The sequence below is a fragment of the Actinia tenebrosa genome, unplaced genomic scaffold, assembly GCF_029948245.1.
Source record: "Actinia tenebrosa isolate PJP-AT-01 unplaced genomic scaffold, QUT_ActTen_1.0 PGA_scaffold14__42_contigs__length_11649687, whole genome shotgun sequence".
NCBI lineage: Eukaryota > Metazoa > Cnidaria > Anthozoa > Actiniaria > Actiniidae > Actinia > Actinia tenebrosa.
This window is the reverse complement of record NW_028292574.1, coordinates 9,073,314-9,088,015: the sequence shown is the minus strand read 5'-3', so window position 1 is coordinate 9,088,015 and position 14,702 is coordinate 9,073,314. Positions and strand designations below refer to the sequence as shown.

The 14,702-nt window shown below is 35.8% G+C and overlaps 1 protein-coding gene and 1 long non-coding RNA gene across 2 annotated transcripts in view; one reads left to right on the top strand and one right to left on the bottom strand.

Moving 5' to 3' along the window:
- LOC148911448 (exosome complex component 10-like) overlaps window positions 1-5,617 on the top strand; it is a 30,700-nt gene extending 25,083 nt beyond the window's left edge. The window contains exons 10-12 of the mRNA XM_089029631.1: window positions 4,057-4,118; window positions 4,619-4,689; window positions 5,279-5,617. Coding sequence (XP_088885757.1) covers window positions 4,057-4,118; window positions 4,619-4,689; window positions 5,279-5,315 — 170 coding nt within the window. The 3' untranslated portion in view covers window positions 5,316-5,617. The remainder of the gene's footprint in view (window positions 1-4,056; window positions 4,119-4,618; window positions 4,690-5,278) is intronic.
- Window positions 1-5,813, bottom strand: part of LOC148911447 (uncharacterized) — a 28,726-nt gene extending 22,913 nt beyond the window's left edge. The window contains exon 1 of the long non-coding RNA XR_016119732.1: window positions 5,724-5,813. This is a non-coding gene — a long non-coding RNA (uncharacterized LOC148911447). The remainder of the gene's footprint in view (window positions 1-5,723) is intronic.
- Between the last annotated feature and the right edge of the window lie 8,889 nt (window positions 5,814-14,702).

Genomic DNA, 14,702 nt, shown 5'->3' with positions numbered 1-14,702 from the left:
AATGACAAGGCTCTGAAGCCGCGAATCAGTATTTTAATAAGTGCTCTGGAAACGATTAACAATTTAAAACCTGGCGTTAATCAATAATAAAGTGAACGTATAGATAAGCCCCTGGTTAAATATTATATCCATCTACAAAGATAATAAATATTTTGGGGTTCAAATACTTCACTACACGGTAATTTACGGAAATATATTTCTATTTTTGCAAGTTTTCAGGGTATTTTACCTCTCTTGTGTAAACAACTTTGTGATTAAGATTGCCAGATGCGAAAACATTTTTTCTTATTATATACAAAATAAACAGCAATAAAAAAGCTCCCATCAAGTTCAAAAAATATTATTTTGCTTGCATTTAGAACAACTTCCGAACTTCATTTTCGTTTGTAATTTCACTCAGTTTGTTTTCAAATTTTGAAATTTCCCTTGTTTGTGCCCTATACAAATTTCTATTTTTTTAAATTCATGTGTTTGCGAAATAATAATAATAACAACTTTATTAGACAGGGTAACACCGTTACCATAAATGATAATTTTAAGGTGGCCCTCGATAAAATATATACAAAATAGAATAATAATAATAAATAATAGTAAAATATATATACATATCAAATCCCCTCCCCGCCAAACCATCAATGCCCCCTCCAACCCCCCATCCACCCCCTACCCTCCCCCACGCGACGACCCTCCCGCAACCGGGTGTATATGAGACTATATAATAAGCAAAAAATAAATCATCCTAAATATGTAAATTGAAAGTTCTAAAAACAAAAAATCACTTCCATTAAAATTGGTAAACCTGTGAAGTTTGAAACAAGTAAGTTCAATTATTTACCATAATATGTTAATATGCATTGGAAATCGCACGATCTCGAGTACCGACAACTCTGAATTTATAGTTTCGAGTGATGTTTTGAAAGTTTTCCAAATTGGACGAGCCTTTAGGCGACTATCAATGAAAGTGGATATCATAAATAATTGTCACTATGACCCACAATGCCTTTTGGTCTTGGAATGCGCTATTCAGTATGCAGTATTCAGTACTCAACCTTTTTTAAAATAGCTGTATACTAAAACGCCCCGTTTAAATTGGCGATCTTTTCGGCGATTTTTGCTGCGATTTTTGTGGCAATTTTCGGAAATATAAAATCTTTTGTCTCATCCTTCAAAAGAGACATTCGTGTACGAAAATCTTGGTTTACAAGTAAATTCTTTACCATTATTTATTATGGACAGAATCGCCAAAAAAAATAGCAGCAAAAATCGCCAGTGTAAACGGGGCTAAACAGTTATTTTGATCAATGTATTGGACTTTACTGTGCGACTAACAAACCAAGGTCACCACGGTCACGATAGAATCTGTACACATTTTCATATATTCATGTTTTTAAAGCATATATTCTAGATTACACGTGTGTGTTTATGATCAAGAATGAACAAGAAACAGTTTAAACTCCAGAATTCGCCACCATCCTGTTATATTTAGCGTCAAATATTAAATTTGTGAATTTGGTTTAACATTTGTTTGCGTGGCCTCGTAAAAAAATATTTCTGATTTATTCCTTTTTTCTTTCTTTCTTTTTTTTTTTTTTTTTTTTTTCCCTCTAATTTATTCGTATTTGTTATTTCTATATGACAACATTCGTCTAATGAGGTGTATTCAACGAAGGCGAATGATCATAGCAATCAATCCTTTTCTTTTTAAGTGGTGCTTACCATGTTTTTCTTCAAGATATCCCACCTCAAGCAGCCCTCAAAAAGCCCTCGGAAAGAGCTTAATGAGAGTTTAATGAATTATCATTATTTGGTATGCGTGGAAGGATGATTATTATTCTAGACATCATAGTGAGATTCTAAGAGTATGCCTTCTTTAGGAATTAATTACGATTTGGAGTGATTGATTTTCAAAAATAAATCATTCAAAACATTTTCTCTTTAGGAAAATTAATAGCGCAGCGCACTGATTCTAAAAATAGCTTAAAGATTCGGACAAACATTGCATTCTGTTTAACCGCTACGAGGATCATACGAACCGATTTTATTATTTTTACTTAAAGTTACAATAATAACCCATGTAAACTAAGATCAACTGCGATCGGCTGTGAAAATTATATGCTGAAAGTAAACTTGTAAGTTTGTTTGTCCGAATTTCGCCTTTGTCTTCGTTTTTATGACGTCATGGTTGCGCTGCGCTATTAGAAAGCAGCTTTTAAAATAAGAAGAAAACAATCTAAAGTTAACACAGTTCAGCTCGATTAATTCGGCTTTTTTTCGTTTTTAAAATCTTATTTTATTATTTTATTTCGTTTTGGATTTTTTTGTTTCGTTTCATAATAATTTTATTTCAAATCTTTCTTAGTTTGTTTTTCTGTTTACCTTGCTCTTTTTTTTTCATTTCATTTAATATTTTGTTTCATTTATTTTATTATAATTTATAAGTAGTGTTTAAAAAACGAGTAGGAGTGTTTTATCAGGTATAAAAGCACGAGGCGTAGCCGAGTGCTTTTATACCTGATAAAACACGACCTACGAGTTTTTTGAACTGCTTAAAACACTCATGAACAATTTATAAGATTTTGGTTCAACTGGAGCCACCATACACGTCACGAACATGGATTTTTATTCTTCGATAGAGATTTGACGTCACGGGCATGCGCAACCAGATTCAATAGAAGCTCCCACACGTTGGATATTGCGTGCCAAGGCAAAGACAGGCACGTTAGTCAAAGATTTTTAGGTTTGACTATGACCTTGATGAGGCTCTAAGTCTTCATCTAAACTTGGATGCATAGTTCATCCCTGATGAAGTCATCCTCATAGTATTCGAGTGGTCTTTATATAAAGATCACGTGTCTTTATATAAAGACACATGTGTCTTTATATAAAATCACTTGAATACTAATGAAGAGGACTTTATCGGGTATAAAGGTTCATGCACGTGACGTATATGGTGGCTCCAATTGGACCATAAACTTATGAATTATTAATGAGTGTTTTAAAGATATTATATTATATTTTTAATCTTATTTTATTTGTTTATTTTATTATATTTTTATTATATTTTATTTATTATATTGTATATTTTAATTTATTTTATTTCATTTCATAATATTTTTATCTTAAATCATTCCTAGTTTAATTTTTCCGTTTTTCCAGTTGTAAAGAAAGCAATCTAATAAAACAGTTAAAAATAAAGTAGGTTTTTTAACAGCAAGCAGGAAGTAGTAAATACAAACGAGGTAGCCTAGGGCTTGTTGACAAAGGCTACTATTAATAGACGGCACATCCGGTAACATCTCCGTTTTTAATGGCTTGTAGGATCTTATCATGTTTTCTGGTTTCATCTCGAAAGAAAGTCAGATAGAATACTTTGATGACTTATTTTGACATGATTTGACTTAACAATCGCGAGTTGCCTCTCAGTCAATCGCTTGTTTTACCCCCACACCCCCCCCCCCCCCCCCAGTCAACTCCAAAAAGTCACATGATCGATAGTAAGCAATTATCGATGGAAGTGTCTATATACTCCTAGCCATTTCAAAAAACGTCGGATAGAGATCTGAGATTAATAGATTAATAGCATTATATCTAGCTCTTTTTAGTTTCTATTTTCTATTGTGTATTGTGTATATGTTTAACAGGGCTCCTTTAATCATAATAATAATAATAATATATGGCTTATATAGCGCTTACACAAGTCTGTTCTAAGCGCTTAGTAACATAACGTTAGAGGAATAAATAAATAAGATCAATAATATGATTATAAAGAAGAAGCTAACTTAAATAAATGAGTCTTGAGTTTAGATTTAAATAAAGATAAACTGGAAATATCTCTAATTGAAGAAGGTAGAGAGTTCCATAGGAGCGGAGTAGCAGATAGCAGAGGCATTTTGCCACTGACTGGACTACCCTGTTGTTATTTTATTTAAGTTGAAATAAAGGTGTCAATCTATCTATATATCTAGAGAGTATGCGCGCTAGGAACGGAGTTAAGAAATTCCTGCGGAGGAGGTTACGCTGGATGATAAGTTAAAACATTTTATATAATCTTTGCAGGTAACCAAGAGCAATCGAAGGAAGACGTCTTCAACCCTTACGACCAGTCAAAGAGACAGAAGGTATTCCTTATTTTACAACTAAAATGATCAAACTGGAACGAAAAAGATACCAAGACCAAATCTTTTGTTCAAGTCATCCAACATGGCTGCCATGACGTCACATGCACAAGGACAAAAGACATGGCCACCATGTTGGTTGACATAAAAGAAACTAAGACCAAATCTTTTGTTCAAGTCGTCCGACATGGCGGCTATGACGTCACAAAAGGACAAACGACATGGCCACCATGTTGGTCGCCCGTATTAAGGCTCAGTTAGGGCCCTGACAAATGGCCCAACATGTGACTCAACATTTTTTCAACATTGATTGACAGGATACTGACACGTTCTGTCGTGAAAAAACATTAAAAATCACATCCCAACATTGTTGACAGACCATGGCAAACGGTCCTTACACATGGCCCAGCAAATGTTGGCTGAATATTGGGTCGTTTAATGTGGACCTTGGAAAGTAACTATGACCGTGTTGACGACCGCGTTTTTATTTATTTTTTACCCAGAAGGTGAATGGCCCTCGGTCTAAAGTCCACATGAAAGCAGGACAACGAAGCATGACGTATTCTAAAAACAGGTGACACTGTATGCTTCTCTGCAGTGTATTTATTGCTTTTGATGAACAACATGCAACATACAGCATGCCACATGCAACATCCAGCATGCCACATGCAACATGCAACATCCAGCATGCCACATGCAACATTCAACATCCAGCATGCCACATGCAACATGCAACATCCAGTATGCCACTTGCAACATGCAACATTCAACATCCAGCATGCAACATGCAACATCCAGCATGCCACTTGCAACATGCAACATCCAGCATGCCACATGCCACATGCAACATCCAGCATGCAACATGCAACATCCAGCATGCCACATGCAGCATTCAACAAAACCTTTTTTGAAATAACTGTAAGTCGAGCTTCGAAATTTCGAAATACAGTCAACTCTCGCTACAGCGGACACCCTCGGGACCGTCACTTCGTGTCCGTAATAGTGAGCATCCGCGATAGCGGGAAATAATTACGGTCATTTCTTTGTCAGTATTTTTGTCGGGGATTTTTCTCCTGTCCGCAATAACAAGGTGTGCGTAATATCGGCGTGTCCACAAGGCGAGAGTTGACTGTAAACGGACAATTTTTGTTTTGCTTTTTCAGGGAAATACAAAAGAAGCAACAATGGCCAAGAAGATGAACGATGTTTTAAAGGAACTATTAGAAAAGCTCGCGTTCTTAACAAATGGAATGTTACCACGTACTAACAGAAGCAGCCATGTTGGATAACCGAGTGGAATCGCAACTGATCGCACAACTCTAATTTTAAATTGATTCTTTTATCATTTCAATACATTTACTTTTTGAATAATACCTAATAATTCCAACTACGGAACTCCCTTAACGGGAGCAAATGCAGGGGCTGTCCTGTGGTGTACCGGGCACCCCCTCTAATGTGATTACTCTTAGCTTTTTTGAAGCAAAAGAAACATTCACGATGCATGACATCTCTATTTATTATATAGACATGAGTGTTTTACTGGGAAATACGCCACTCGTATTTTTTGTACAAACTACATCCAGGACCTGAATAACATATTTTCCATACCTTCACTAGTGAGGATATCGATGACGTCACTTGCGATGTTCTCCGGGACCTGTTTGATTAACTTGCTTAGTTTTGCTTTGTGGATTTGTCTATATGATAAAAAGGACATTACACGCTGGCTTGAAGATATGAAGTTTGTCTTCTCGTGTTGAAAAATATTTCGAAGATAAACTTCATATCTTCGCGCCACCGTGTATATAATATCCTCTATATACATTTCTTCATTTGGGACACCCCACACCACCCCTCCCCTAACAAATTCCTCATGCATCCACCCCTCCTCAGTATGAACCTTGGATGGCGATGCTAACAGGAAAATACAAAAGAAATCACACTTTTTCTCGCTAAAAACTGTAGCATTTCTTTTGTGTTTTCATGTCAACCTCGAATCCGAGATAATGTTGATAAGGTGGATAAGGTACATTCTGTTAACCAAATAGTCCCCTTCACAATAGGCCCTTTGCAGCTCAGTAATCACGTGCTTTTACATTCACTGAGAGCAAATGAATGAACATCTTGATTCCCATGGGTGAAATATACTGGTGAGCAAACAAACTTTCTACAACCTGTTTCGAGAGATCGTAATAAAACTGCATTTCGTAACACACTGGTTACACATCGTTTCATTCATTTCTTTGAAAGTAGCTAAAAAGAATCACCAATTTAATATGAAAACATGAATTTTGCCCTCCGGTACATACACTTGACCGTTTAGCTGCAAAGGGACTATTCCCAGCGCCATCTTGAAAGGTAGCCGTGTCTTTGCATCGAAGCAAGACGAACGGTGAGCTTGCAATGATAGAAACGTGAATAATTGTCCAAGGTGTTAAAAAAAGTCTCTATCATTGCAAGCTCACCGTTCGTCTCGCTTCGATGCAAAGGCACGGATACTTTTCAAGATGGCGCAGGGAATTGTAAAAAGGTATATTTGCTTTTTTTTTTTTTTTTTTTGGTTGACAAAGACAAAGTCCCAAACGTCTTAGGCTGTGCTTTGCTGGTCTTTCTGTTTCAGTTTTTTAAATAAGCTTTCTTCAATGTATTATTTCTTAACCAGATTTCAAATTATAAACTTGAATTCTTAATTCTATACGTTATCCAATGTAAAGAGATTAACTGGAATTCTGTAAGAATTTTGTGGCGATTTTTGCTGCGATTTTTTTGCGATTTTCTCCATAATAAATAATGGTAAAGAATTTACTTGTAAAGTTTTTTTCAGGATACCAAGATTTTCCTAGACGAATGTCTCTTTTGAGGGATGAGACAAAAGATTTCCGAAAATTGCCGCAAAAATCGCCAGTGTAAACGCTGCTTTAAGCGATTTCAGTTAGACGATTTACCAACAGTTTTTGCTGGGATACCTGTGGTATACCAGCTATAAAATGCCTTTGTTTTTCGTATTTTTTTTGTATTTTTTTTTTCTCCGCGACAAAATGGCAAAGTTGCGCAATAGTACCCATACTTGGATTTAAATGACGTACAATATTACCCAGAAGAACTTTGCGGGTTTCTGCTATGGGTTTACCGTCTATGTGCTGACTAAATAGCATCTGCCTTGCTGTTAATCAATGTCAATATTGCGAAGTGATTAGGAGGGGGCGGAGCTAGATTATCACGTGACACAATTAAAGTCTACGCATGCTCTATTTTGCTGACTGCTGTTATTTAAGACTGAGGTGGATTAGAAATTCTAATGTCTTTGTAAAAAAGAAAAGGTACAAGGATTTCCAAGAAATATTAATATAATGGCCCGTAGCTTATTTTTACGAACTACACATGCTTTGGTTCAACTACTGAAAGCAGTATTCTCTGTAACCGAAGATCAGTGCTAAGGAAGGAAAACAGCGCTTCAAAAACAAGCCAAGGATAAAGAATTATGCCTTCTTGATCTAAACAAACCGAGCGTATTTCATTCTACTTCGTACTATTTTTGCAGATTCCTCAAGCTGATTTTCAAGTTATATGAAATGTTTTGGCTCCAAAGACTACTATGAATAAACTTAAAGTACAGAAAAGTTTATTCGGCCTTTTAATATTTTCTTTAATATGAAGTAATAAGAATGATTTAAATAAACGAATATATTTCGCCTATCTTCTTGACCTTAAGTCATTCAACTTCTAGCTCGTTAAACTTTAAGAATATGTCCATTCGGATCTAGAAATATCTGTGAACATAAAAAACTTTAAAATTAAAGCAACTGTGAGGAAAATAATTGATTTTTACCGTCTTAAGTAAAGAATTTCGATTCACAAATAACGAGTTAGAAAATTCCCGTGTGAGACACTCTTTGCAAAGCGCGTGACGACAGGCACGACTTGAGAGGCAGTCTCTGTAAAAGCGGCCCACTGCTTTTCGGGTCAGAAAATAGCTTTCCCTCAAACTTTTACCATAGAAAGGTAATTACAAGTAAGTAATGAAAATGACTTTATTTTCTCGAAATTCATCAAAATGGTTTGTTTACAGCGCATAAATCCTGGACCACCGTTATCGCTAAATTTGCATTTATTATCGATTGAAAATTGCCCGTATTTAAGTCGTCACTGCTCGCAAAATATTAAACGCTGGAACAAACTATTATTTTTCCTGACTTTTACATTCATTCTAGTGTCAAAAATAAGCAAAATTTTGAATGTTAAGCAAAAGGGAAAAAAGGAGAAAAATAAGTATTCATACCCATTTGACGGCTTTTTGAAATCAAGACAAACCCCCCCTCACTAAAAAGCTTTTTTCTCCCAAGTCCAGAACGGGTTACTTAAGTTTTTTACTTCAATCTACTGATCAAAGGTTGATAAAAGTGGATTCATAAAAAAATTTTGCGCTTTTTACGTATCTTCTTCACAGCAACCTCGGACTTTTTCGTGTTTTTACCAAAATATCTCGTGAAATATGCAAATTAAGAGCGACTGTCCAGAAATATCGAGCAAAATCGAAAATTTGTGGCCACAATCAAAAAAATAAAAGTCCTTCATTTTTGGTCTGTAGACACTGTTTGATGAGTTTATGAACGTACTGGGGTCGGTTTTTCGATCTACGTAAAAAATCCGGATTTTTTTGAAAAAAAAACGATTTCACCCCGTGTCGGTCTAAAAATTGCTCAAGAAACGGCTGCGAATTACGCTTTCAAAAACATTCTCGCTCCAAGTGAAAACCCAAGTTACAATCAAATTTGCAACTGAATTCAAGAAAAGGGGTGTTGAACAATTGTTCCAGGTGATTTTAGACGTTTTAAACTAAACTTTAGATAGAAAAAATTGCATTCTTCCAGCACAGTTATTCACAGTCTCGATTTTACCTCACATTTATAAAAGCGATTTTTCGCATGTGGCCATTCTCCAATTTTTACAAAACTCAAGCTGTACAATGTTCAAATGATAGAATAACACGACCTACAAAAATTAGTTTGGGTTTTTCCACAGGCCTTATGAAAACTTTATGCGAAGTTGGAAAAATTTGCCATGTAAATATGCAAATTAGCAGTTTGTTTACATCTCCACACCACAGATCACGGCCGCGAAAAAAGTCATCTAAAATAGTTTTAACAGCTTATTAATCCACACATTAGCCTATCTAAGGACTATCTAAGTATGATTGGCCTTTGTTATTATTTTAAACGATTATTTGTTGAAGTTAAGCCTACACTTCCGGTGTTGAAGACACTCAGCTTGCTTGCCTCGGTGGCATTCCATCGGTGCGTAGTAAACTTAGTAATCATAAGTGACTGTTAACATGCTCTATAAACGTTACTATTCCTCACTAGTGGTATCCAGCTTATCACATAGTATTTTCACATACTGAGTATGCTTGAAAGTTTGCATTACTTTGTAAATAAGCAGGGATCAAACCTGTCAAAGCGGATTATGTGAGCTGATGGCGTGACAAACAACAGTTTGCGCGGAGCCGGACGTGACGTCGTTTGGTACAGTACGTTTTTTATTGCCTGAACATCTTGTGATTTGGCATAAACTAAAGAGAATCACTCGTTATCAAGACTCTCTATGAGCTTTCAATGATATTGTTCTTTACGACAAAAAGACCCCGATTTGAATAAGGCTGCGTTCATATTGTATGGCAGAAGGGGCGGGGGCAGATGAAATCTTTAAATGACAAAACAATTCTTAAGACCACCCAAAAGTCCCCAAAAAAATAATATACCCCCCTCCCCTGGCAAACTCTCGTAGTTTCATCTAAATATTTTGCATCCCCCCCCATTTCTCTGAAAAAAGGTTTTCAACCCACCCACCCCACCCCCCCTTTTTTGGTAAAACTTTTTCCGATCCCCCCTAAATTTCATCTGCCCCCTCCCCCCCCCCCCCCTCACCACCACTCTCTGCCATACATTATGAACGCATCCTAATGTCTCATGGAATTCAGACATCAAAGAACTAGTTTATATAATAAGTTAACTGGAATCATCGAACAACATCCCACATCGATTTGCAATCAAGTAGCTTGCGTCCCTCGTGTTGTTCGACTTAACAAAGTCAATTCTTCCATTCGTAAGATAACTTCACTCTCTTCGTTGGCCTCCCCAAGACTATTTCTATATGTGTAAGGGACTGGTCATAGAGTATGGGGGGGGGGGGGGGGGGGTTGGGGGGGGGGGGGGCAAAATCAGGGGATGGGTCACATAATTTTGAACTCCTTAAAAGGGGTGGGCTGTTGATAAAATTTGACAACTAAAATGGGTGGGCCTGCAATTTTGCTTCTAAACTGGTTTTGGGTCATCAGGATTTTCAGCATCATTTTATGTGGACCACGATAAAAAACACTGATTCTATTCTGATTTTGCACACCCCCCCCCCCCCTATATTTTATGACCAGTCCCTAGTCAATGATGTAGTAGCGTCAAGCTTGCACAATTTCACGACTGAGCACTGCGCAAGTAGTCATGGCGTCGTATAGACCGTATATATTAGTCAATTTAATGCTAGCAATCCACCAACCTTCCTGAACCAACAGTAAGAAAAACACCAGTCTCTTTTAACACAGTTTTCGATCCACTTTTGCTCAAACCCCACTCTGCTTTTGGATTCCTTTTGACATCGGCTTTGTGCAAAGAAAGAGTTACGGATACAGAACATTTCGCTGATGTCCGTTTCCAGCTGACGCCCAAACGTACGCGGTGATTCCGACAGATTGTAGGGCTGTCTATGTTTCTAGAGGGCTCAAAAATACATACTCTTGCGAGAATTAATTCGACCTCGGTTTCAACTTCAACTATACTAAAACATCGTTTGTCCTCGGCGATATCCCGTTTACATCTTGTCAAAGGAACGTTAGTGACAGATCTACTTCTTTCTTTTGGGTCAAACCCACAATGACCACCAATGATAGCTTGAAAAGAACATGATTCACGAGCCTCTATAACTGATGCTCACCATAATTAACAAATTTCTATACTGACTATAAACACTTTGTTAAATGCTGCTTTTATTTTTGTCTACCTGGTAAGGTACAACAAATTTTTGGAATTTGATTGAAACTATCAAATTCCTGGACATTTCGGCCACACACGCGTCATGTTCAGATCACAGTTCTATCAAATCGCACTATCGACATAAAATGTTATATATATATATATATATATATATATATGTATATATATATAATATATATATATATATATATATATATACTTTAAAATGTATTTTCTTTTTTTCTCATAGTCTTATATCAGATGTTACGCTTCCACGAAAACCAGGCGAGTCTATCATACATTCGATCTATTGTACAGCCATGAAGCTAGTGGGGTAGGGGAGGGGGAATTGTATACCCGTCTACAACTGCACTCATACATGTAACCAATTTAAACATGACTTCGATCAAGCAGAAAACATATGACAGCTAAAAAAAACAAATCTTGATAATGAGTGATTCTCTTTAGTTTATGCCAAATCACAAGATGTTCAGGCAATAAAAAACGTACTGTACCAAACAACGTCACGTCCGGCTCCGCGCAAACTGTCGTTTGTCACGCCATCAGCTCACATAATCCGCTTTGACAGGTTTGATCTCTCCTTATTTACAAAGTAATGCAAACTTTCAAGCATACTCAGTATGTGAAAATACTATGTGATAAGCTGGATACCACTAGTGAGGAATAGTAACGTTATAGAGCATGTTAACAGTCACTTATGATTACTAAGTTTACTACGCACCGATGGAATGCCACCGAGGCAAGCAAGCTGAGTGTCTTCAACACCGGAAGTGTAGGCTTAACTTCAACAAATAATCGTTTAAAATAATAACAAAGGCCAATCATACTTAGATAGTCCTTAGATAGGCTAATGTGTGGATTAATAAGCTGTTAAAACTATTTTAGATGACTTTTTTCGCGGCCGTGATCTGTGGTGTGGAGATGTAAACAAACTGCTAATTTGCATATTTACATGGCAAATTTTTCCAACTCTTCGCATAAAGTTTTCATAAGGCCTGTGGAAAAACCCAAACTAATTTTGTAGGTCGTGTTATTCTATCATTTGAACATTGTACAGCTTGAGTTTTGTAAAAATTGGAGAATGGCCACATGCGAAAAATCGCTTTTATAAATGTGAGGTAAAATCGAGACTGTGAATAACTGTGCTGGAAGAAATGCAATTTTTCTATCTAAAGTTTAGTTTAAAACGTACTAAAATCACCTGGAACAATAGTTCAACACCCCTTTTCTTGAATTAAGTTGCAAATTTGATTGTAACCCCGGGTAGTAGTCAATCAATAAAAATCGATATCGATAAAAATCAATAGAAATCAGCTGATTTGTATCGATTTTATGGGAAATCGTATAAAATCGATAAAAAAAATTGGTGTGAGTTCGATTTTTATCGATCAAGATTTGACAGCTTTAATTCGATCCAATAATGAGTACAATCGTATAATTTGTTTCATACACATTTAGGCTCGATATATAACACACACAAAATGTTTTATTGTCTTAAATATCTTAACCGACTTACGCCATTTCAAAATGTTAAAGAATTATACGTTTCCAATTCAATAACATTCAAGATATTAAAGCTTAATTAAAATGTAAGAAGCACAAAATTCATCTTGAATTTGATAGAAATAAACACTAAATAGAAATTTATCTCGTCACTCTTGACTAATACTATCGCTAGATTCTATAGCTTACCGTGAAGCTATCGTATCACTTCACTGATATGGTTTTTATTCACGGCTTTATTTCACGGATATCGAGCTTAAATGTGTAATAATTTCACGGAAAGTATTCGAAAATATCGATGATAGTGCAATAGATTTTATAACTATTAATTCACAAGTAATTATATGTAGATCAGGCAGCTAATTATCCAAGTACTTTGCTGTCTGTTTCACTGATCACTATAACAAACTCCTAGTTTGTGTCAAGCCTGGGTACGAAAGAGTAATTGCCGGTGGTGTAAATCCGTAGCCACACGACCCTCGTACGATCGATCATCGATAGAAATTGTTCAAGAACATAATCGAAAAAAATCGATATGTATATAATCAATCAATCGATAAAAATCGATAAAAAAGTTTAGTGTGAGTTCGATTTTTAACGATTGATAGATACAATCGATATCAATCAAATCGGCGGTATCGATTGTTATCGATTAAGTTTAGTTTGTTTTGCCGTGAGTTTTTGTTTTGCCGTGAGACTTGTGGGCCACCGTATATAGAAAGTTTATAAAATATTTATAATATTTGGATAAGATTAAGAAAGCCATATATGGTCGTGAGCAGAAAAGCCCTCTGGACATTTAAGGGTAAACATCGTCATGTCTTAATATACCCCAAACCAGTATAATAATAATTTATTCAAAAATACTTTCAAAAAAACAACAGTAATAATAATAATCAAACAATAAAAAAGAGATTATGATATAAAATAACAAATATATGAACAAATTACTTATTTATCGATGAAGACATATTTGCAAAATAAATTAATAGCTCAAAACACGAGTCCCGCTCTTCACACTGATATAATACTATATTAAAACTATACATTTAATAAATCTAAATATTTCTAAATTTCCGCTACATTGGCGTTAAGGTTAAAGTCATTCAAGAATTCATTGTCCTTATAAAAAGGGGTTCTTGTCTCCTGACACAGTGTCTTGTGTACTGACTTAATTAATTCAAAAAGCCGGATAATCGAGTTCTAATTCATGTTATAGTTCTTTGCATACTGTGTCCCCTGTCTTCTTGGTTTAACTTCTCAGCAAGGTGCTTTAGAATAATCTGGCATTTGCCCCATCCCCATTTGTACCAAAAACTAAGGCGTTAAAGTTACCATATCGACATCGATACTTTCTTTTTTTTTCGCTTTCTTGATCTTTCTTAGTAAAGTGCACATGAACCCTTTGACAATACATTCAGTACCGGCTCTGCATAAAGTAAATAGTTGATTGGTAAATATTTCTTGATTTGAGTGAGGCGCTCTAAGGTTCGGAAGGGTTATACTTCAAATATTGTAATGATGAGGACGTAAGGTATAAGGTATTTGAGGGGTTTGGTTGTAACTAGTATAGTAATACTTAATGTGGGGGTCATTGTGAAATAAATTTAAATAGCGTTTCCTGTAAACCCATGAGTAAAAAATTGATGGCTTTTAAATACTGTATCGAGCGAACCAGTTCGATTTTGTATATTTAATTAAAGGCCTTAATAGACCGTCACACTATTAGAATATGAAAGTTATAAACCCTTCATAATTAGAAACGCATCACTCAAACCAGAAATATTTTACAGCAACTATATTTCATGTATGATCAGTTCTTGCAGGTATTGTCGAAGGGTCATTTGCACTTAAGACAAAGGGACCAAGTACCGTGAGCACCGCGGTACAGAGAATTTCGTGGTGCATGAAATTCAACGATGGTCCCTCATAGATGGAATAATAACGTCATATTTAATCAAAAGGTTAGAATGTTTTTTTTTTTTCAGTGAGATGACCACCGATTCAAATTGTAAACAAATGACTGATGCATTCAGTCATC